Raw genomic sequence first — 24,653 nt, 5'->3', positions numbered from 1 at the left:
TGCAAGCTTTTAAACTGCAAGGATGGCAGGAGCAAGACTTTGTGTGTGTGTGAGAGAGAGAGAGAGAAAGAGAGAGAGAGAGAGAGTGTTACCTGGCATGTGCACATATCCATTGGTCAATAATTGCTATTCCTCCATCTTTGTAGAGCTCCATTTCCTCCCACGTAGGTTCAAATCTCACCATCTCTGGAAGAAGTACTTTTAATTCTTCAACCTCTGGAAAAAATACACTCAATCAACATTCTTCAAGTGGCAAATTTCATCTTACCCCAACTTATATTAAAACAAAACCATCTTTTTGCCCAAGGATTTTAATAAAATGATTAAGGATTTTAATAAAAGGAATAGAATAGAAGCTGGAAGGTACCTTGGAAGTCTTCTAGTCCAGCCCCTTGCTTAAGCAGGAGAAGCTATATGTGTGATGGCAAATCTTTTAAAGACCAAGTGTCCAAACTGCAACCCAAACCCCACTTATTTATTGTCGGGTGCTGGATGGGCGTGGCCCACTGGGTGGGTGTGGCCGGCATAGGCATGGCCAGCTCAACATCACTCATGTTAGGGGCACTTGTGCAGGCCTGGGGTAGATGTGAGGGTCTCCAGTGGAGGGGGGGTGGGCCTGGGTGAGCGACAGGGCATGGTCCACTGGCGGAACCTCACTGAGCCTCAGGCCATGCAGTGGGCCCCTGGACGGTGGCATGGACTGCCCGGAGCCCTGGGCCGCGGAAGTCAAGCGCCCAGCCCGGCCCTTGAGCTCCCATGTCACCAGGACCCCACAGCCCTGCCTAGCCTAGCTGCACTTCCCTGAGGGGGTGCCCAGCTGCGTTTACCTCCTCCTGAAGGCTACTGCTTCTGTGCTCGCTCTCCTTGGCCAGGTTGCTCATGGTGGGTGCAGAAGGGCAAAGTGCGTGGATCAGAGGGAGGCCCACTCCCTCTCCACGCGAGACCTGGCTTTGTAACCAAAGCATCCTCAGCAATAGGATGGGAGACCACCAGGAGATGGTGAAAGGGCAACAGGGCTGCTGGTGGCCAAGTGCTAAGGCAGGACTTCCCTCAGACCCTCCCCCCCTTATTCCAATCTCCTTCCTTCCTTCCCTCCCTCCCCTCTTTCCCTCCTTTTCATTCCCATCTCCTTCCTTGGCAGCGCTTCTCTCAAAGAGTAAGAGAGTTGGAAGAGACCGTTGAGGTCTTCTAGTCCAAACCCCTGCTCAAGCAGAGGTCCTATACCATTCCAGACAATGGAATATCCAATCTCTACTAAAAAGCCTCCAGTGATGGAGCATCCACAACTTCTGAAGGCAAGCCTTTTCACTGGTTAGTTGTTTTCACAAGTCCTTAGTTCTAGGCTGGTTTTCTTCTTGATTAGTTTCCATCTATTATTGCCTTCTGATGCTTTGGAAAATAGGTTGACCCCTTCTTCTCTGTGGCAGCCCATAAAATATTGCTATCATGTCACCACCCCTAGTCCTTTTCACTAAACTAGACACACCCAATTCCCACAAACTTTTGTCATATGTTTTAGCCTCCAGCGCCATAATCTATGTTTATCATCCATTTAGACCAGATGGTCCCCCTGGTTTGGCTTATACTGTAGAACAGTGGCCACGAGCAGAGCCTTCTCGGGGACAGCACCCCAATTATAGAAATGCCCTGTAAACCACCCTGAGTCCTTCGGGAAAGGGCGGTATATAAATATAAATAAATAAATAAATAAATAAATAAATAAATAAATAAATAAATAAATAAACTTTCTTCCAAGGAAAATATGAGCAGTGCATCCCTCACCCATTTAGAGGCAACAACAAACACTGTTCAGCCAGGCATATGTAGAAGAACACATTTTATGGTCAAACAGCACTAAGTAAATTACTACTAATATTTTTCTTCCTTAAAATACTTTTAGTATTGTTTTAAGCAGTGCTGGTGATGCTTTACAATAGCTGTCTTTGAGAGTTTTTTGTAAACCACCCTGGATTTCTCAGAAACGTTTAATTTCAAATTAGATGTTGGCTTAATAAATTAGGCAGAAGAAACACATCTAAATCCCACAGACCTACTGCCTCCTAGGCGCATACTGCAGAGAAAATAAGGCATTGCATTTCTAGCCAGCATAGCCACAAGATTATGGGAACTGTGGTCCATGATACCCAAAAGACATTAGTTTGGGTAAGGCTGGATTAAATTATAAAAGAGCAGATGAGAGGAAGTAGAAGCAAGAAACACTTTCCACGTCTCCGACAAAATAATTGGGGGGGGGGGAGTTGACTTGGCCTTTTAATTTCAACTCAGGCCAATTCCTCTTAACTTTCCTTCAATCCAAAGAGTACTATGATTTTACGGAGGTGAGGCACCAAAAATAGACCACAAAGCCAATCTGCGAGTTTGCACTCTCACCTGCCTGCACACCACTACCCTGACGCACAACGTGTGTGTGTGTGTGTGTGTGTGTGTGTGTGTGTGAAAGAGAGAGAGAGAGAGAGAGCTCCTTTTTGTAAATTTGCTTACTTTGCAATGTTTGCCTTTCCCCACACTTTCGCTTCCTTGCTGGCTCAATCTTTCTCTCTCTCTTTCTCCCTCACACACAAAAACTCTCCCTGCTTTCTCCCCCTTCTCGCCCTTTTCCTCCAGCAGAACCTGAACAGAGTGGGAGGAGGTTAAAAAAAAAGAGAAGGAGGGAAGAAAGGGGGAGGCTTCCCTTTTTTGTAACACCTCGGCTTCCTTCTCCTCTTCTTCCCCGGCTGGCTCTTTCTCTTTCTCTTTCTCTCTCTCACACACAGAGAAACCCTTCCTGCTTTCTCCTCCTTCTCACCCTTTCTCTCCAGCTGCTACGTTGCCAGGCCCAGCAGTTCCAGGCTGCGGCTCTGCATGACTGCTGCATTCCACTCCCCTGCATCATGGCGGAGAGGGCGAATGGGAGCCGGCCGATGCTCGGCTTGTGCCACTGTGGGCTCCCATCTTTGTGCCTTTCATCCCGCAGGCCGGGGATGCCCTGGGGCACTAGGCTTACAGAACGCTAAGGCCCAAGCAAGGAAAGGCATGGTGCAGCAAAGCAGAGCCGGACGAGGAAAGGCCCGGCAAAGTGGGGAATGGCTGGACATGATGGGCAAGGCTGGGAGGGGTGCGGTGAGGCAGGGTGAGCCAAATGAGCTCCACCAGCCCCCGAGCGCTCATAGTTTCCTGAGCGTGTGCCAGGAGGGCGCCCAGCTGGGTCGGGGTGGGCCAGGGCTGGGGCAGCGGGGGCTGGTCCCTTGTCATTTCTGGGACAGCCCCTGGTGGGGGGGGGAGGCAAATTTAGGCCCTCCTTGACCTGGACCCGGCCCGCAGGCCTTGTGTTTTACATGTCTGAGCTACAGATTTGGTCGCTCTGTAGGCAGAGCTGCAAAGTTATCTTCTCTGGCAGAGAAGAGAACTTAGCAGCTCTGCCTACAGAGCCACCAAAGCAGCAGGTGGAGCGCCGGAGGGAGGGAGGGAGGGTGCTGAAGTGGGCAGTCGGGCCATTGACAAGAGCAATGCATCTGAGCGGAAAGCGGCCTTGGAACACGTGGTGCAGGTTAGGAAAGAAATCCTTGCTCCCCCCCAAAACTGCCTTTCTTTCCTTACCTTACTCCCAGCCCCATGCCGTTTCTCCTTTGCGATCTGCCCCTGCTGTGTGCAAGGAAATGAAGTTTTTTTTGGGGGAAAAAAGGGCAATCAATCAATTCCAACTTCGCAATCTTTCATGAGAAGTTGGAATTGATTGATTGACCTTCCCCCCCCCAAAAACCCCTCCTTTGTTTCTTTGCAAACAGTAGCGGTGGCGGATTGCAAAGGAGAAACAGCACGGAGCTGGGAGTCAGGTAAGGAAAGAAAGGCAATTGCTCTTGCCAATGGCCTGACTGACCACTTCAGCACCCTCCTTCCCCGTGTCTTCGGTACTCCACCTGCTGCTTTGGTCGGCCTGCCAGCCCCCACCTCAACACCCTGCCCACTGCTGCCCAGCACGGCTGCCCCTGGGCTGCAGGGGCTGGCCTGGCACGGGAAGGCACACGCCCTATCCTCCTGCCACCATGCAGGGTAAGGTTGCCGTGCCCACCCCCACCCAGATGCCCTCACCTCCCCCAAGCGTTTTTTTACTAACCTTCCTTTCAGCTGCATTCCATTTCTCTGTTTGCTTCTCAGCCTTCGCCGCATTTGTGGGACTATTGGTAAAAAAAAAGTTTCATCAGACTTTCTAACTTCTCACAAGATCTCAAGAAGTTAGAAAGTCTGATGGAACTCTTTTATTTTACTGATAGTCCCACAAACACGCAGCGAAGGCTGAGAAGTGAACGACGAAATGGAATACAGCTGAAAGGCAGGTTAGTAAAAAAAATGCTTGGGGGAGGCAAGGGCATCTGGGCGGGGGCAGGTGCCTGGCAGGGGGAGGGAAGCAACTGGTCTACCACCATGTTAGATGTCAATGCTGCAAACACTGACATGTTTTTGCACGGACAATATAAGAGGCAGCCTTTTGCTTTAACTATTTGGCTTTGAATCACTAAAGCGCAGGAGGAATTCAACCCAGATGTTTTGAGAAGATAAGAGCGCGCTTCAGAAAGGAAGTGAAACTTTGTGTGTTAAACTAATTGGTGAATGTGATTTATGACGTGTAATTAAGGGAGGGAGATTCTGTATGATATGATGTGTTAAGGGGAGGAGAATTCAGATTCTGGCAGCCATCCATGAGTGCCGATGCTCTGTTTCTAGTGATCTTGATTCTATGCCTTTGTTCATACAACCCAGGAGTGTATTAGCTTTTTTGGCTGCTGTTGCACACTGCTGGCTCATAGTCAAGTGATCGTCAACTAGGCCACCAAGGTCCCTCTCACAGTTGCTGCTTTTGGGCCAGGTCTCGCCTAATCTGTACTTTAAACTTTGATTTTTCCTGCCTAAATGTAAAACATTGCTTTTTTCCACATTAAAACTCATTTTGTTGGGTAGGGCCCATTGTTCAAGTTTGTCAAGATCTTTTTGGATCCTGAGCTTGTCTCATGGGGTGTTGGCTATTCCTGCCAGTTTGGTGTCATCTGCAAATTTGATGTTCCCCATCTATTATCTCATCTAAGTCATTAATTAAGATATTGAAAAGTACTGGGCCTAAGATGGAGCCTTGTGGTACCCCACTGCTTACTTCTCTCCATGTGGATGTAGTACCATTGAGGACTACTTGCTGAGTATGGTTTGTCAGCCAGCTATAGATCTACTACAGATCTATCTGATGGTGTTGTTGTCTATCCCACTATTTTCTAGCTTACTAAGGAGCAGGTTGTTGTCTACTTTGTCAGATGCCTTACTGAAGTCGAAATATACTATGTCCACAGCGTTTCGCTGGTCTACTAATTTAGTTACTTTATCAAAGAATGAAATAAGATTGGTTTGGCATGATCTGTTTTTGACAAACCCGTGCTGGCTACTGGTTATAACTTTGTTTGATTCTAGTTGTTCACAGATCTGTTTTTTGATTATCTTTTCCAAGATCTTCCTAGGTATTGATGTTAGATTGATTGGTCTGTAGTCTCCCGGGTCTGTTTTTTCCCCTTTCTTGAAGATAGGAAACACATCAGCCCTTTTTCAATCATCAGGTACTTCCCCAGTGTTCCAGGATTTTTTAAAGATATGGTACAATGGTTCTGAGATAACATCTGCCAGCTCCTTTAGAACTCTGGGATGTAATCTGTCGGGTCCCGGTGATTTATATTTGTCAAGTTCAGATGGGTGTTCTCTTACCATTTTCTTGCTTATTTTAATTTTTGTTTCTAGTTTGTTTTTTGGAGTAGTTTTTTTGGTATGTTAGGCTATAATTTCTTTTTGTGTGAAGACTGATGGAAAGAATGAGTTATGCAGTTCTGCTTTCTCCTTGACTTTTTTTTGTTATTAATACATTGAAAGAAACTCTTTTTTATTGTCTTTGATTTCTGTTGCCAGTCTTCATTCATTCTGAGCCTTTGCTTTCCTGACTTCATCTTTGCATGTTCTGGCTGTCTGCTGATAATCAGCCTTAGTTATGTGTCCCTCTTTCCATTTTTTGTACTTGTCCTTTTTGTCTTTCAGTTTGTCTGAGAGAGCTTTGTGCAGCCATGCTGGTTTCCTCTTGAATTTCTTGTTTCTCTTTTGCAGTGGTATTGCACTGGACTGGGCCCCTATGATCATACTCCTCAGTGTTTCCCATGCTTCTTGAGTTGTTTTCCCCTTTAGGATTTTCATCCATGGAATCTTTCCTAAGTTGTCTCTGAGTTTGTTAAAATCAGCTCTTTTGAAGTTTAAGAATCTGGTTGGATTATTTTCTATTGTTTGTGTTTGCATTATATTGAAGTTCAGCATGATATGGTCATTTTCACCCAAGGTTCCGGCAACTTCAACTCCCTCTATCGCTTCTTCTCGATTAGTAAGGATTAGGTTCAGTATAGCTTTAATTCTAGTTCCCTCCTCTACCTTTTGGATGACAAAATTGTTGGCTAGGTTGGTTAGGAATCTGTTTGATCTCCCACTCGCTGCAGAGTTTGTCTCCCAGTTGATATCTGGATAGTTGAAGTCTTCCACTACTACTGTGGTATGCATCCTACATACGTTTGTTAACTGGTTGGCAAAGAGTTCATCTATTTCTTCTTATTGGTTGGATGGCCTGTAGTATACCCCTATGGCAAGGTCACTTTTTTTCTCTTTTATATTGACCCTGGAGGGATTTTATCTTGGATCATGTGCATTTCTGTAGATATGTAGCGTTCTCTTACATATAGTGCAACTCCCCTTCCTCTTTTTGTAGATCTATTTCTTTTGAACAATTTTTACATTCCAGGCATGGGTTTCGTCCCACCAAGTTTCTATAATGCCAACTAATGCCCTCATGTATTATTGCTTCTAGTTCAATCTGTTTGTTCTCCAAGCTTTGAGCATTTGTATATAAACATTAAAGACCTTTATGCCTGTCCATGGGTATGTTTCCTGCATCTCCTGTAGTTGTTGGAGTTTTTCTTTTTTCTCATCACTCCAAACCTCATAGTTTGATTTGTTTTCTTGGGATTTATGTCTGGTTTGGTCACCCTTCCCCCTCAATTTTAGTTTAAAGCCCTCCTGATGAGTTGGGCCAGTCTTTTTTCCCGAGTACATTTTTCCCTGTTTTAGTGAAGTGCAGCCCATCCTTTGCCAAGAGTCCTTCGAAATGCAATCCATGATCCAGGAAACCAAAGTTTTCTTGGCAACACTAACCCTTTAGCCAGTGGTTTATTTCTAGAATTCTTTTTTCCCCTCAATGGGAGGGAGGGGGTACTGATGAGGGTGAGGTTCAAGGTTTTGGTTATGATCTTTAAGTCCTTACATGGCATGGGTCCGGGTTACCTCGGGGACCACCTGCTGCCGGCATCAACTCCCCTCCGCCCTGTGCGTTCCCACAGAGAGGGCCTCCTCAGGGTGCCGCCAGTCAGGGAATGCCGACTGGTGGCCCCCAGGGGGAGGGCCTTCTCTGTGGGCGCTCCGGCATTATGGAACCAACTGCCGGTGGAGCTCCGGACGGCATCAGACCTCCGAACTTTCCGTCGTGGCCTGAAGACCCACCTATTTGAAATAGCTGGTCTGGCCTGATGGGGGATTATGGGTTTTAATTTGTTGTTTTAGATTTGTATTACTGTTTTTAACTGGGCATGGGTTTAATCTTTTTTAATTTTTGTATTGTCTTTTTATATATGCCCTGTGAACCGCCCTGAGTCCCTACCAAGGAGAAGGGCGGTATACAAATTAAATAAAACTTGAAACTTGAAACTTGATGAGAACACTACTTGTGCTCCTAATGCCTTAACTTTACTGCCTAGTCCTAGAATGATTTTTTTCTCTTTTCCTATTAAAATCGATCCAGGTGGGTAACAATGTATTTCACAGTATTTACTTTTGTCTTTCTTAGATCTTCTGATGTTCAGCTTTCCTGGATGATTCTGGATACTAATATTATCACAGGACTTAAATTTTTCTCTTTACATTTATCCATGACATGTATAATTTTATATACAAGTATTATGCAATGGAACTCTACCTACTGGTCTCTTTTCTACAATAAAAAGTTGTAAACATTTGAATCTTTCATTACAAGGGAACTGCTAAACCATGCTAAATTTTGTTGTCCATTTCTACACTTTTTCAGATTTTACAACATCACGTTTTAGAGTGTACAATATAAACAAAGTTATAAGTGGATTAAATGTTACAGACTGGATAACTCTAAAGCAGGGGTCAAACTCAATTTCATTGAGGGCCGCATCAGCACTGAGGTTGCCCTCAGGTGGGTATGGCCAGGGTGGGCGTGGCCTACTGGGTGGGCATGGCTAGAGTGCGTATGGCCTACTGAGTGGGCATGGCCAGCTCTACATCGTTCGCATCAAGGGTGCCTATGGGGTCCTGGGCAGGAGTGGGACAGATCTGAGGGTCTCTGGCAGGAGGAGGGTCTCTGGGCCAGGGCCAAGGCAGTGGGGGCCATTCCCTCACTGTTTCCAGAATGGCTTCGTGGGCCACATGAAACCACTTTGTGGGCCGTATCCGGCCCCCGGGCCTTGTATTTGACATGTCTGCTCTAAAGCAGCGGGCCCCCTTTGTTTCTGTGGAGAAAGATTATTCTGGGGACCAGAAGGGACGTGGTTTTGTGTTCTGCCAGCATCCTGTGGATGGGACTTTGCTTGTTTGCACAGCCTGGTTGCTGGCATGCCACAGCCCAGTGCCGGTTCATGGACCAGGGGTTGTGGACCCCTGCTCTAAAGAATATTGCAGATCATTGTCTCATTAAATCATTCATTTCTCTGTAGTTTTGTTCTCAAAGGAAATAAAACTAAGGTCTTCCTTAATAGTTTGCTGAATTGCAACAGCGGCAACAAAACACAACAGAAACTGCATGATTAATATCCTGAAGGAGTTAGCACTGTAGTGATAACTTATGAATAATCAAGTATGGATCCCTTTAGGACTTCCTAGTTCACTGTATATCAAGACTACTATGAATTGCATGGTCTAAATTACCATGTGTTTGAGGCTGCAGATATATTCTGCACACAAAATGCAATTTACACAATTATTTCTTGCATTACCCTGTTTAACTCAAGTAAGGAAGTGACAGTGGAGGCAGCTGTTGCCCACTGAGAGGCAACTTAAAATATTCCAGTAGGAATGGTAGTCTCTTGTGCTCCTGTACTTGGATTCAACCTAAAACTTTTCAAATATGTCTTGCAAATTATTTCATCCGGCAGTGATTTTATCTTTGACACAGATTAATGTGTTTAGTATAATGCTAAATGAACAGATTCTGTTTATAACAGAATCAAAAATATTTTGTAATTAGAGAAAAAATACATACCTTGCACGATGGCATCAGTAGCCACAAAAACCTTCTCCAGCTTGTACAACTTCATGAGTTTGTGGATTTTCTTAACTGCTCCCCGAATGCTGGGCACATCACTTCTGTGACCCCAGATGAAGTCTTTTCGTCTGAGATGAACACCAAGGTATGGGCCACCAATGGCTGTGCCCAGTTTTACCTAGCACATAAGAACCAGTACATGCTGAAATTGAAATAAAATGGCATTGATTCAGTAAGAATATAACTCCACTCATGAACATATTTTCTGTAACACTGCTTAAGGATACATTTGATATATTTAGTAAATGTGTATTTGATAAAGCTTTCTATATTCATAAATTATTATGTAAACCCCTTTCAGTTGAGAAGTAGGGTAATGTAAAAATGTCACAATAAGAGCCTTGGTGGAGCAGTGGGCTAATGCCTCCTTAAGTAACACCAGCTGCCTGAAATTAGTGCAGGTTCGCATCCCACCAGGCTCAAGGTTGACTCAGCCTTCCATCCTTCCGAGGTAGGTAAAATGAGGACCCAGATTGTTGGGGGCAATTAAGCTGACTTTGTAATAATGCCGCTTTGGGGGGGGGGGCGAAAGCCCTAATAAGCAGGCATATACATAGAATGAAGGCTATTGCTAAGCTTGTAAGCCACCCTTAGTCTTCGGAGAAGGGAGGGATACAAATGGAATTAAAAAAAAAACAAAAAACAATCAGTTGTTAGTAAGAAACCGCAAGTGATATTGGTGTCCACTCTTCGGCAGTGCATGCACTTCTACCCAGCTATACTTTTATCAGTTAGGTGTGGTTGGGATGTGTTCAGATATGCTGTTTTTCATATACAGTCTTCAATGGTAACAAGCCTAAATATATTGCCTTTGATAGAAGAATGAGTCCTTCAGCATATGTGTGTATTTCCAGAGCTGAAAGCCATACAGATTTCTTTTTATGAATCCAGTGGTATGTGCAACATTACTCAAAGTTAAGAAGCTCTTATCAACAGAGTGATATCTTTTGAATCAAGGCTGTCTATCTGATTTCCTGTAAGCATTTATATGGACCCTTCTTGCAAGTACCTATCAGGTATGGGCATGTTTTTCTGCTTCCATAGATAATCCTAGTCTTGCATTCCATGGTCTTTTGAGTGAGGGTGCATTCTAACATTGCAGATTAATCTTTGTTCAATTTCTTAATTGGTAACCAAATGAAAAATCTAGAGAAATTTGGTCATTGCAAAATATGGTACAGAGAGTCTTAAAAAAGGACTACTTACATATTCACAAAGTTGTATTACTTTCCTGAGGAAAATAGAAATATGGTACTTAATCTGCACAGACATGAGAAAGTTATGGCACTTTTCCTTTCTAGTTTTGAATGCTGCCTTTATTTAATCTTGCTTGTGCCAAGCTAATTTCCTTTCCTCAGACAGAAGAAGCATGTCTCTCTTACCATAAATATTTTAAAACAAGAATATAATTTTTAAGCATCTATTATTGGATAAAGCTCATTTCAGAAGTTTAAAATGTTATTAAATAGATAAAATACTCCCTACTTTCCTTGTTGCAATTATAATTGCCACAGAACTGATAGCAGTCTGTTTTTCATATTTCATGATAACATGTCCTTAAGTCAGATTCGTTTTTCATAAACAAAGTAAATACATAAAGGACTATCTTTCAAACAGTAGAATTCCTTCTAGAGCTATTTTTCTGACAAGAGCATAAATATCCAAAGGAAAAGGAATCATGTATCATGAACTTCTAGGATTAATCAAAGATTTAAATGAAATACACAGCAGCCTAGCAATTTATATCCTGTTTCAAAAGAAGAAAAGTTTATTTGGTTATCATAGGCAGACAGATTAAAGCCTACATTTACTTAGCCTAGGACAAGAGTGGGAGGAGTGGGCAACCTTTGATGCCTGGAATTAACGCTTTTTAAGTGATTGAAGGCCACTTGTAGGCAACGGTGCTGCATGAGACTGAGATTTTCTGTCCCCACCACTGGGGTAGGGAGGAGTATATTTTAAAACTGTATTTTAGGCCTTCTGCAACAATTTTGGTACACTTTTCATCTCAAAACGGTATGAAAGCATGCCACTAACATTTGGTCATTACAGTTGGAAAACTCAAACAGGCTAAAAAAGGGGGTTGACAATGTGTGTAAACCCAAGTACCTGAGGTTGCCCTGACTGTTCATCACATACTGCTTATTGTACCATTCACTTTCAGGGAGAGTGCATGTCTACAATAGGAATGATGTTTTGGTAAATACAGTGTTCCCCCCAAAATAAGCCCTAGCCTGATTTTGGGGGTGGGCCTAATATAAGCCCTACCCCCCAAATAAGCCCTAGTTAAGACCCTGCTCACTCCATCCCAGACTGCACCGGTGCTGCCGCCACGAGTTGAGGCGAGGCAGGTGGGGGATGGAGCTGTCACCCCTGCCATGCAGATCATCTGCCCGCTGGCGGCCACTGCCACCACCTTCACCTGTCGTTTCGGTCATGCGGCACTGCCTTGCGCCACCTGATCCCCGTTCGCAGTTTCAATGGTGGCAGCTCTGTAGGCCTGCAGCTCTGCATTGTCACTGGGCTGGCGGTTTAGGCCCCTGGCCACCTTTGCAGCTCTGCACAGAGAGCCACCAAAGCAGCAAGTGGAGCCCCGGAGGGTTGGGGAGGGTGCTGAAGCCAGTGGGTGTCCTGCCTGCAGCACCCGTGCCAGCTGCCCCTTTCCTGCCATAGCCGGAATGCCGCCACATTTCAGTAGATGCCGGCTTTCCCTCTGGCGGGCCTGGGTAGCTGCTGGAGAGAGGTGGGTCCGTTTCAGTGCCTGGTGTCCTCGGGGTGGTGGTGGTTGCCTTGCCACCTGCTTTCCAGCTCCATTTCATTTCTCTGTCATCCTGGAGCTGGAGAGCTTGCCCCACCACCACCCAGGTGCCCTTGCTTCCCCCAAGTATTTCTTTGCTAACCTGATTTCAATCTCTGTCATGTTTCTTGGTCTCCTTCGTGTTTCTCTGTCACGTTTCTCTGCCGCCGCGTGCAGGAAAACTGGTTTGTGGGATTACCGGTTTAAAAACAAAAAAGTTCAATCAGACCTTCCAACTTGTGAAAAAAAATCTCACTAAGTTGGAAGGGTCTGATTGAACTTTTTTGTTTTAATGGTAGTCCCACAATGCGAAGGAGACGGAGAAACGTGACGGAGATGGAAAACAGGTTAGCGAAGAAATGCTTGAGGGAAACAAGGGCTGCTGGGCGGTGGTGCTTCTTACGGCAGAAAGCGCAGGGGAGGTGGCAGCATGGCACGAAAGCTCAGGGAGGTGGCAGGAGTGCCAGGCGCTGCTGTTGCTCGTGAACTGAAATGGGGCATTTGCTTGCAAGCATGACTTTGGGGAGGGGAGGCCACCGTGAGAGGGAGGGAGGGAGATCCCCTTGCAGAGATGCCTCTTTGGAAAATCGGGACCAGCAGCAGAACAGAATCGCAGGAAGGTTCCTCCAAAGCTTTTTTTTAAAATTGCTGAACAGAAAAGATCCACATTCTGCATCAAGTAAACTTTAAAGAAAGTTAAATAATCTGGTAGCAAAAATCCAGCAGTGGCAAAACCTCCCCAGTCTCACATATCTGCATCACCCACCTCCCCCTGTGCCTTCACTTCGCTCAATCAATCACACGGCTAGAAGTGAGGCTTAGTAGGCCAAGCACAGAGGCAGAGGGGGAGGCAGGCGGTGCAGATTCCCCATATATGAGACCCGCTGCTGGATTTTCACTGCCAGACTTCTTTAAAGTTTACTTCATGCAGAATGCGGATCCTTCCTGGATGCTACCCAGCAGCCTCCACTTCCTCCCGCTTTGACTGGAGTCTGGAAGGCAGAGGGAGGCAGTTCCACCCGCCCACCACCTGCCTTGCCTCACCTCTGGTGGCAGCAGACCAGCAGCGGGGGGGGGGATGCTCCAGAGATCGTACTGGAGATCCGGGGTTTGGTGGTGGGCTGAGCAGAAGTTGAGGTGGCGGCAGAGCAGCCACAGGTGAGGTAGACGGCCTGCTTCCCCCAGAGCACAAGACAAAAGAGGGGGGAAGCAGGCGGCATGTTGCCGGGGCGTACAGTAGTCAGGACAGGCAAGCCCTTGGGCAGCGCCACTGTGACTGAATGTGGAATGCAAACTCTGGTCGCTGCCTGCTCCAGTCACAAGGTAAGCTGTGGAAGAGGGGCCCTTGGTGACAAAGTGGCCTGGTGCCACAGGCATGGTGGGGGCTGGCGAGAATGCACTGGAAACACCTCCACAGAGATGGAACGAGAGGCGGGTCCAGGCTGACCTTGGGTTGGTGCTTTATCCACATTGCCGATCCTGCCGCTACAGTGAGTCATGCTCCAGACCCACTCCCACACACAGGCAAGGGCGGCTGAGAGCAAAGAGCCCCCCCCCAAGGCCAGTAGCAGCACGGGCAGCCTCTTGGTGCCCAGCATGGTGCCCGCTGTGGCCAAGAAGTGTTCTGGCTGGAGCAGGGCCAGCAGGCAGGGTGGGCAGAGGCCACTCTCACTCCTGGTAGCCCCCGCACTCGCTGCCTCCTGTACGTGAAAAAAATAAGACATCCCACCCAAAATAAGACCTAACGCCTCTTTTGGTGGCAAAAAAATATAAGACCGGGTCTTATTTTCAGGGAAACACGGTAACACATTAGTGTTGAATCATTGTTATTTTTTCATCAGATATTACTTACAGTATATCTTACTCATAAATTCCAACTCCATATGTCAACAAAAAATCAAAGAAGGTATATGATCATTGAGGGTATAAATAAAACATTGGACTTGTTCCCTTTTCATTATTGAAGAAATAAGTAAAGAATCTTTGCCCACTGTCAGTTTTGCTGCTATTAAATTGCTAAGGGTCAGTTTTCAGGTTGCAGGTGATTCAGGATAGAAACGAGCCATGAGCCTCTTCTCCTTTTAGCTATAATTCCTGACAGAATTTTATTATGATTTTTAAATTAAGTTTGACTTAATTATGTTTTTTAAAATGTCTACTTCATTATATGACTGAAAAGGGCTGAGATACTTCCATAGAAATATAAGCAATACTGAGAAAATTTGGAAGCAAGTAGAAGAAATATTTAGTATACTCTTCATCAATAACACATTAATCCAGTGCTCATTTTCTATATCTTACAGTTTAAGCCATTTACCTGAATTTTAGTGACCACTGAACATAAAACAAAGCCTGCAATATTGTTAAATTCAAAATCAATTTGTACATTACTTACATTACCTTCAAATTTCTCCAATCTTCAGAGTACCATGTTCTGTCCTTTTCATCAGAAGAATTTAAATATTTAGCTCTAAACGTGTCTCCCACCACACGGAGGTGTTTGGCAAATACCATACTTCGACGAGTCTGTTTGACATAAACACGTTATTGAGAACTAGCTTACGTATTTCAGCATAATTACAAAGGTCTCCTAGAATACATAAAATTACAGGAAAAGGAAACTGAAAGAAATAATTGTTTTATCAGTCAGGCTGATAGAGTGTTAGTTTGTTGGTTAAAAAAAAAGAATAGTGGTTTCATGTTAAATAATGGGGGACCAAACTTTTGGCTTGCCTGGGACGCACTGAGTGAACAGCAATTGTCCTGAGATACATATAAAATTTGTAGTTATTGTATATAATATAGTTGTATATAATACACACACACACACACACACACACACACACACTCTCACATGAATTGTATATAATATAGTTATTGTCTATAAACCATATAATAATGTTCAAAGTTTACAATCTTCTGGGCCATATTACTACCTGTCCAGGGCTCCATGTGGCCCTTAGATCATGGGTTGGCCATGCCTGTGTTAAATTGCAGTTCATCACATTAGCAATTACAAATAAATACATTAATCTAAGAACAATTTAAACAACATTCTTGCAGTGGGACATGTTTGGACAAATTAGAAGTTCTAACAATTGCTGGAAAAAAAGGATCCCCTTTCAGTGGAAACACTTCAAATTTTATGGGAATACTTAAAGGAATTCAACTGAAAATTCAGGTGTAGTATGTATCTTCTGTTAATACAACACAAAGTTCTAATTAGCAATAGCATTAGCAATAGCAATGGGACTTAGACTTATATACCACCACATAATACTTTACAGCACTCTGATTTACATTGTCAGTTTATTGCTCCCAACAATCTAGGTCTTCATTTTACCAACCGTGGAAGGATGGAAGGCTGAATAAACCTTGAGTTTGCCAGGATCAAACTCCAGGCTGTGGGCAGAGTTAGCCTACAATACTGCATTCTAACCACTATGCCACCAGGCTCTTGTGACACAAATGAAAGATGTACTGAATGCAGAATTCTAGAGATGTTTTCCTAATGGATTTTAATTACATTTTAATAGATATTCCTTGAATCCCTTAAAGTGATGGGTGCATTTTGAATTTTGAAATTTTATGTTTATTAGTAATCCAATGATTACTACTGAGATATGGTCAGTTGCAAGCAGCTGTTAAGGCTAATGCATAGCTAATCACAGAATGGGAGTAGTTGGTCCTCATAAATAAAAATAATATTTAACAGATTGTGTATTAAAAATGACTACTCCATTATTATGCAGATAATATAAATAAAATTATGTTATTCTCACATTCCAGTAGTCTTTGCCACCATAATGATCATGAAGAAGATGTTCAGCTCTGTCTAACATTACTGACCTATTAAAAAGAGAAAACTTAAGTAAGGTAAAGATACATTAAGATAGATGTCCTCTGTGAGCTCCACAACTATTGACTATATATCCATGGCATTTTCTTAATAACAGAATGAAAGTGGATTTACTTTTCCTTTGATGGAATCTTTTTTTAACTTCCCAATCTAATCTACAGACCTGTCACTTCCTACGCTCCCATCTAAATTGAATTCCGAATTGCTATTTTAAACTTTAACTTTAAACTTAAAGTTAACTTACTTAACTTTAAACTGATAAAAGTCTTTCAATAAATTTGAAATATTTACACCTTCTACTAACCAGAACCTACTTTCTAATTACTTATTAACTAACCTGCTTAACTGTTTAAGATTTCAACAAAAGTATACTATAATAAATATAAATTTTAAAACCGATTAAAGAAATAGGACAGCATACACCTATAAACTACTAAAACTCTCGCCATGATCTTTATCTGGGCAAAATAGGTTTTGAATGAAGTTACTACTACTGCTAAGCTTGTAAGCTGCCCTGAGTCTTCGGAGAAGGGCGGGATATAAATGGGATTAAAATAAAAAATAAATAAATAAAATACTTTAAATAGGCTAACTTACTGAATGTGTCCAAAATCCAGAACTCATGATTCCTGAGTGAATGATATACATGGCAATACCACTTACTTCAACATAATGTATTTCCTAGGTCAGAAACCCTCCAGATGATACTACATTTCCAAACACCCATTGCCTTCAGCCAGGAGAGTTATCAGTATGGAAAAACTATTTCTGATATTAAGTACAATTTAAAACTCTAACAGTACACTTTTTCTCATTGTTAATGGAATTACAAATGGGAGTCAACTTTTGTTGCAAAATTCTTTTTAAGTGCTCCAGAAGTTGTGGGTGCTCCGACACCAGAGGTCTTAAAGAAGAGACTGGACAACCACTTGTCTGAAATAGTATAGGGTTTCCTGCCTGAGCAGGGGGTTAGACAAGAAGACCTCCAGAGTCCCTTCCAGCTCTGTTATAACTATAAGAAAGTTTCACAAATCCAAAAGATGCTCCTCAGCCCCAATTTTTGATTTATATTCCCTTCAAAGTAGTTGTAAACTGGGATAATAAATATTTTTTATTTATTTATTTTAATTCCATTTATATCCCGCCCTTCTCCGAAGACTCAGGGCGGCTTACAAGCTTAGCAGTAGCCTTCATTCTATGTATATGCCTGCTTATTAGGGCTTTATATGCCTGCTTATTAGGGAAAACATAAAATTCCCTACTTTCTTTCTTCTTCTAAGCTAAAATAATACGGCAAATATCTGGAATAAAAAAATTAATTCAGGAAGTCTCACCTGCTGGATGAATTCAAAAGCAAAGGGGCTACAACAGAGGCAGAACCTTGGACAGATAAACAAACTACCTTAAGGCCCCGAGTTTCTTCATAACCCCAGAACCATCCCCTATAAAAACAAGTTGAGTTAATAGATACATGAATACAAAGTAGTAATAAACCTGAAATAAATCTTGATAATAGCTCAATGTAAGTTGATTGTCTATTTTCATTTAAAAATTACCATTCATTTTCTGAAAACAGTACAAATTTGGATCCTCTGAGGAGAAGTGGGTTCCTATTTCTAGGAAACACAGTACATGAACCACATTTCTCTTATATTCCTTTTTGGTTTTGCATATATTACCCTGTCCATCAATTCCCTGATTTTCTGTAGATAAAACTGCTGCTACCCATTTCCCATGGATTTCCCCCCCTTTTTTCTAACTCATTAAGGCAATTCGATAGAAGATGACCACACTGAGGAAAGATGCTATGTAAAGAAAATTGTTTATTAAAAAGTCAAATTTAAGTAAATAACTAGTGTCACTTTCATTTTGCTTTCTGATATGATCATGGCAGAAAAAACTTTTGGCTTCCAAATGGACAAAGTTGAGTAGGCCAGGTGATAAGAGAAAAAGAAGGCTGCAATTTGTGGAACATGGATGCTCAGTAGGAGTGTCTGTAAATTGGGCTGAAATTTTATTTTTTCAGTTTTTGGAATGAATTTTTAAAAGCTGTATTAAGTCTGTTTTAAGGCTAATGGTTTCACGTTTCCTATCACGAAATAACAGAGAATCGTGTTTCACAATTAAATTACCATGATTTATCTATCAATATAAGATGAGGACTTTTAACACCCTAGTAGCCTACAGCAGGGGTATCAAACTGCCGGCCTGTGGGCCAGATGCATCATCAGTAAGCCACGCCCACCCCTTGCCAGCATTGGCGAAAAAGCTGATACGTTGCGCGACATTATGTGATGTCGCAAATTTGACATGTCTGGCCTAGAGCAAGGGTGTCAAACTGCTGGCCCATGGGCCAGACGTGTCACGCAGAAGCCGTACCCACCCCATTGCCAGCAATGGCAAAACTGTCCCAATACGTTGTGCAATGTCACGTGACATCACAAGTTTGACATGTCTGGCCTAGACATCCTCACATCCATCCTTTCACATTGCTCTACTTGTTCTGTGGCTTTAGGCTCTGCTGGCTGAGATTTTGGAATTAGAAGTTCATCTTCTCAGTTATGATGCTTTCATCTTGATATGTCTTCTAAGGAGAGTGATTTTAAGTATCACTTGAATTTTGACTTTAGTTGCACTATACCTATCCCAAGAGGCCAATTTTCAATTTTGAAACATTTTTCTCCCTTTTTCCCCAAATACTTCCCTCCTCCCCAGAAAACATGGTTGGAAATAATTTTTAGCTAGAGACTATGTTAATATAACAATATAAAGATTAGTATACCTGTAATATTTATCTTTATCTGTTGAATACATATGCTGGTCAATACATGGTCTCTCATCAATCTTCTCCTCCCATGTCCCCTCTTTCCATCCTTCAGCATAGTTTTGCAGGACATATATCTTATCAATAAAAGGACCACCTGACTCTGAGTGACAATTCAATATAAATCAGTACACAAATATAAGCATATATCTTGTTACACATAATACATGTACAATACTAGATGTACAATGAAATGGAGTATAGCTATGTATGTTTAAGGGGAGACGTGAATAACTTAGATCAGAAAGAAAATTATAAAGTGTTTGAACAGTTAATAAAATTGTATTCTCTCTCTCCCCACCACAAATGTAATAACAAGCCTGTAACTACTAAATTCATGAACTTTGCTTGCAATCATTGTGCTTTTCAACAGTGAAAATATATACCAAAAGTTTTAAATGGAGAATGCATAAGATTTACTGAAAGAGTTAAAAGATGTGCATTAGAGTTTAAATGTTGAAATAGTATCTTAAAAGTACACCTCACCTATCTTAATGCATAGAAAAAGCCAAATGAAACTACACTAAGATTTCATATTATACTGGTTCTTCTAAAGCATATGTTACCTGCAAGAAATTGTTCATACTCGATAACATGTATGTTTTTATTGAGGCTTGGAACATCAAAAAAATTGGACCAAGGAATTTGGACTTGATGAATTTTAGGAGTTTGCCAATGATAAAGACGTCCCCAAGGAGGAAGAACCAACACCCATGCCTCAGTCTTCAATAAAGTCTTCAGAAGAGATGCAATTCGTATGTATACATCTCTACGTAGATTGAAACCTTCAGGTGGATTAACATCATACAAAAGGTACCTAGAGAAAAGAAATATTACAAATAAACTACTGTTAAACTATGATTTATAATCATTTCAATTTTAAAGCAGAGAAAAAGCTAAACAGCTACATTTTTGGAAGGATTCTGAATTCAGACATTTGGAAAAAGTTGGTTAAATATAATGACATGCTGCTTTGACATTCTATGATGGTTTCTCTTAATGTAACATCTACTGTATGATATAAAAATAAATCTCCATGGTTATATAAAAACCATTGTTTTTTTTATGCTTTGATGTTTTTTTTCTTCTTAGTGCTAAGAAAGCTCCAAATAAACAATTTTTGTATATGCTCAGGAAGGATTGTCATTCTCTGTGTGTGCTTTGGTATAGAGATATTTTGCACTAAGGCAAGCTAATTAAGTCTATGACTCCTATCCTTGTCCTTAATCGTTATCAAAACAATTTTCTTTTCAGGTATTCAAAAACTCACTATTTGTGACTATTCAATAATCCTAAGAAAAGTTTAAACAACATTATTGGTGTGGTATTGATATAGTGATATATACTGTGTTTCCCTGAAAATAACACCCAACCAGAAAATAAGCCCTAGCATGGTTTTTCAGGATGCTCGTAATATAAGCCCTGCTCCAAAAATAAGCCCCAGCATTGTTTGCAAGGTGGGGGGAGGTGTGGCCAGCTTGACATCACTTGCGTTGGAGGGGCACCTGGGGGAGTCCAAGCACAGCTGGAGGGGATCCACGGGTCTCCAGCAAAGGGGGTGGAACCAGGGCGGGCCCAGGGCCTGATCCATTGGAGGAGCCTTGCCAACCTTCTTGGGCCTCATGGGGCAGCTTCGGGGCTGGGCTTGGACAGGGTGGGGAGTCCCAGCTGCCTCTTGGGGACAGGGCTCCCTGCAATTCCCTGGGGCCGTCGTGGATGGGGTGGTGGGTGGAGGATGAGGTGGATGGTGGGGGCCCAGTGCACACAGACTGCAGCGTGGCACCACCCCTGCCCCAACTCGCTCCACAGCGGCAGCACCGGTAGCAGGTAGAGGCTGAGGCATGGAGGAAAGGGGGACACATAGGAACTATAGTTTTGCATGGTACAAATGAGGTAGAAAAGCCTTGGTGGAGCAGTGGGCTAATGCCTCCTTAAGTAACACCAGCTGCCTGCAATTAGTGCAGGTTTGAGTCCCACCAGGCTCAAGGTTGACTCAGCCTTCCATCCTTCCGAGGCAGGTAAAATGAGGACCCAGATTGTTAGGGGCAATAAGCTGACTTTGTAATAATGCCGCTTGGGGGGGGGGGCGAAAGCCCTAATAAGCAGGCATATACATAGAATGAAGGCTATTGCTAAGCACATTGATTTGTGCTTCTTAGATTGTAAGCGCCCTGAGTCTTCGGAGAAGGGCGGGACATAAATAGGATTAAAAAAAAAGATACTGCTACCGCACCAAAGCCATCTGGTCCGAGGTGACCAGTGAATGTGGTTTCAGCTTTTACAAGTCCCTTGAGTAGAATATTAGTGGGTCTAATTCAGGGATTGCTCTCCTTTTCCTGCAGCACGGCCCAAGCTCTCTGCACTTCTTTCCACTTCTGTCTCAAATCCTCAGCGATTCAGTTCTCTCCCCGCCTTCCCAGCATTCAATCCTAACCCCACCCCCTTCCTTGTAAGCCGCCCTGAGTCTTCGGAGAAGGGCGGGATATAAATGGGATTAAATAAATAAATAAACTACCACCTCCTCATTTATTTCCACCCCGCAAGGGACAGGCTTTCTTTCTCATTGCTTGTTCTTCTCCAGATTGTTTTCTTTCAGAGGGTCTACAAACATGGCTTTGAGGCAGCAGCTGAGTGAGTTTCAATTACCATGCGTGGCATCTTGACACCGCAGGTCTGCTGCACTGCAAAAGTTTTGCTCATTTACTTTCACAGCAGCAGAACACGCCTCACTCTGAAAGGAGAGGGGAGCACCGCCCATTGGTTTTTGGCTTATTGGAGGGCTCCACCCAGTTTGGTGATTGGCTTACGGATGGGCTCCCTTTCAGCCTGGTTATGCTGGATGCTGAAGTTCTGTCCGATTTAGTGAGGTGAGGTTTAGCAGGCTGAAAGCGCAGGGGCCGCAGCCTGGCTTGGCCTGCTAAACTTCACTTCGCTAATACAAGGGCAATTGGGAAATAAACCTCCGTTTGGTTATCAATGACAGACACTTGCAGATACAGAACTTTTATTATACACATTAAAAACTACAACATTACATTACTTTTTGACATAATCGCCATTCAAATTGAGGCACTTGTCATAACGTCTTACAAAGTTTGAAATTCCTTAGTAGTAGTTATTCGGTGCCAAGTCTTGGCTGGGGAGGTGATCAAAAACATCCCAACGGAAATGCTTCAAAAGTTCTTGGGTACGTCTAGCAGTGTGCGGGTGAACATTATCATGATCACCAAACCGGAAGTGGTGCCATAGAAAATCCCACAAAATGTGAAGATGCCAAAGGAGTAGTGCTAGTGAAGTTCATGGAGCATGGTTCAACCATCAATTCAGAAGTCTACTGTGAAACGTTATGAAAACTCAGATGAGCCATCCATAACAAGTGTCAGGGCATGCTGACTTCCGGTGTGGCATTGGTTCACGATAATGCTCATCCGCACAACACTTGATGCACCCAAGAACTTTTGAAGCAGTTCCACTGAGATGTTTTTGATAACTTCCATATAGCCCAGACTTGCGCCAAGCAACTACTAAAGAATTTCAAACCTTGTAAGACATAATAAGTGCCATCAAAAAGTAATGTCATGTTGTAGTTTTCTAATGTGTATAATAAAAGTTCTGTATGTTTTTTTTAATCCCATTTATATCCCGCCCTTCTCCGAAGACTTAGGGCAGCTTACAATCTAAAGCACAAATCAATGTGCTTAGTAATAGCCTTCATTCTATGTATATGCCTGCTTATTAGGGCTTTTGCCCCGCCCCCAAGCGGCATTATTACAAAGTCAGCTTATTGCCCCCAACAATCTGGGTCCTCATTTTACCTACCTCAGAAGGATGGAAGGCTGAGTCAACCTTGAGCCTGGTGGGATGCGAACCTGCACTAATTTCAGGCAGCTGGTGTTACTTAAGGAGGCATTAGCCCACTGCTCCACCAAGGCTCTGCGAGTGTCTGTCATTGATAACCAAACAGAGGCTTATTTCCAAATTGCCCTTGTATCTTGTCCTTGGGATTGGACTAGGGATGAGTCCAATAGCTTGTTCTTTCTCTTCCCACCCTACCCCCTCAAATCCTGCTAGTTCCTCTGATTACAACTTTGCAGCAAAGTTTTAGTTCAAAACCACTAGATATCTTATTCTCTCAATAAGCCTAGCTTTCATGAGTATTTAAGTCTCTCTGTGGCGCTCTTGGTGCTCCCTGAGTGTGGTTATTTGCTTCAAGACATTTTGTTACCCGAACAGGTAACAGCAGTATGAACTTAGTGTGGGATTTGCTATTTTTATGTGCAGTACTTGTTTCAGTAGAGATGTACAAGTTACTGCATATAAACAGTAATCCTATCTAAACCACTGTTTAAATATGCTCTGTATGTCTATATTATATAGGTAAGAGTTACTATGTTAATACAAGTAGTCCTCAAGTTACAACAGTTCATTTGTTGACTGTTCAAAGTTCAACGGCACTGGAAAAAGTGAGTTATGGCCCTTTTTCACACTTACAACCATTGTAGCATCCCCATGGTCACATGATCACAATGCAAATACTTGGCAACTGACTCATATTTACCATGGTTGCAGTGTTCCAAGGCCATGGGGAAGCCAGATTTACAACTACTATGTTGCTAACTTAACAACTGCAATGATTTATTTAACAACTGTGGCAGGAAAAGTTGTAAAATGGGGCAAAATTCACTTAACAAATGTCCCATTTAGCAACAGAAAATTTGGACTCAATTGTGATCATAAGTCGAGGACTCCTGTATTTCTTGGGACATACTTTTAAGTTAGCTGTTACTGGTACAAACACCTCCAATCCAGCTATTATTGGAAGAGGCAATTGTGGGGATGGGATGGAGATGGAAAGCAGGCGAATCTCATTGTGTTACTTTAAAACTTCCTCAATATATTAACAAGATTAAACAAAAGAGTCCAAATCAGAAACAACGATGACTTTTGAAAAGGCTGCTAAAGTTTCCAGCATTGGGGACGTGGTCACGAACCAGAGAAGAAAGAGGCTGACCCGGGAAACAGAATCAGACCCTGAGGAATTAAAGCCAGGGTAAGAAGCCACAAGCCGGACCAAGCTCGGCCGCGCTCTCGCATCCCCACAAACCGACGCAGGGGTCCTTTCGGAGGTCTCCTTCGGGCTTCTTCCCTGCAAAAGAGGAAGCGGCCGAAGAACGCGGGTTGGACCCCCTCAGTCGCATGGGATGACCCGGGCCCCCCGCCTCCTCGGCCCGTCAGTCAAGGAAGTGCGGGCGGGCTGCAAACGCGCTTATTGGGCCCGGCGCCTGCGCTGCTTCTCTCACCTTCTAAAAGGCGCCGCCACGGCAGCAGCGGGCAGGGAGGAGGCACTGTGGCCCGCCTGGAAGGCCTCGAAGGGCGCCTGGGCGGTGGCGAGAATGAAAAGAACGAGGACGGGAGACAGGCGGAGAAATCCGCAACGCCCGCGCAGCGCCATCTGGGGCCTCTGCTACAGAGAGAGGGGGCGGGCTCAGTTGGACTGGAGGCGGGCAGAGAAGGTCCGATGCAAAACCTGGCTTGAAATTTGCAAGACGAGACTGTTGTGCTTGACGGAGAAATGGGCATTCGTCGGCGTTTTCGAGTGCAGGACTTTTCAACCCTAACCCACAATACGGAATCCATTTTACAGCTTCGCGTTCTTCTCTTCTGGGACAGTGATAAAGGGAGAAATGGAGGGTACCTTTAGTAGCTGGTGCAGAATGTGCTTAAGGAACGGTGATGACTTTCCACTTCTGTTTTGTTCCCTTCT

The 24,653-nt window shown here is 43.4% G+C and overlaps 1 protein-coding gene and 1 long non-coding RNA gene across 5 annotated transcripts in view; one reads left to right on the top strand and one right to left on the bottom strand.

The window, feature by feature from the left end:
- Nucleotides 1–8,028, top strand: part of LOC310631648 — a 20,129-nt gene extending 12,101 nt beyond the window's left edge. For both annotated transcript variants that reach the window (XR_014490673.1, XR_014490674.1), the window contains one exon: nt 7,910–8,028. This is a non-coding gene — a long non-coding RNA (uncharacterized lncRNA). The remainder of the gene's footprint in view (nt 1–7,909) is intronic.
- Nucleotides 1–24,653, bottom strand: part of POFUT2 (protein O-fucosyltransferase 2) — a 26,214-nt gene extending 1,561 nt beyond the window's left edge. The window contains exons 1-9 of one of the 3 annotated variants that reach the window (XM_083348259.1): nt 24,585–24,653; nt 24,190–24,420; nt 19,456–19,706; nt 18,848–18,992; nt 17,400–17,507; nt 15,989–16,055; nt 14,607–14,732; nt 9,347–9,527; nt 93–216 (exon numbers count right to left, since the gene is read on the bottom strand). In XM_083348259.1, coding sequence (XP_083204385.1) covers nt 93–216; nt 9,347–9,527; nt 14,607–14,732; nt 15,989–16,055; nt 17,400–17,507; nt 18,848–18,992; nt 19,456–19,706; nt 24,190–24,341 — 1,154 coding nt within the window. In that variant the 5' untranslated portion in view covers nt 24,342–24,420; nt 24,585–24,653. Of the gene's footprint in view, nt 1–92; nt 217–9,346; nt 9,528–14,606; nt 14,733–15,988; nt 16,056–17,399; nt 17,508–18,847; nt 18,993–19,455; nt 19,707–24,189; nt 24,558–24,584 lie in introns of those variants that run through there. The other 2 variants (XM_083348260.1, XM_083348261.1) reach the window with 2 other exon arrangements.

The sequence above is a fragment of the Vipera ursinii genome, assembly GCF_947247035.1.
Source record: "Vipera ursinii genome assembly, chromosome: 1".
NCBI classification, from domain to species: domain Eukaryota; kingdom Metazoa; phylum Chordata; class Lepidosauria; order Squamata; family Viperidae; genus Vipera; species Vipera ursinii.
This window is presented reverse-complemented; position numbering and strand designations above follow the sequence as displayed.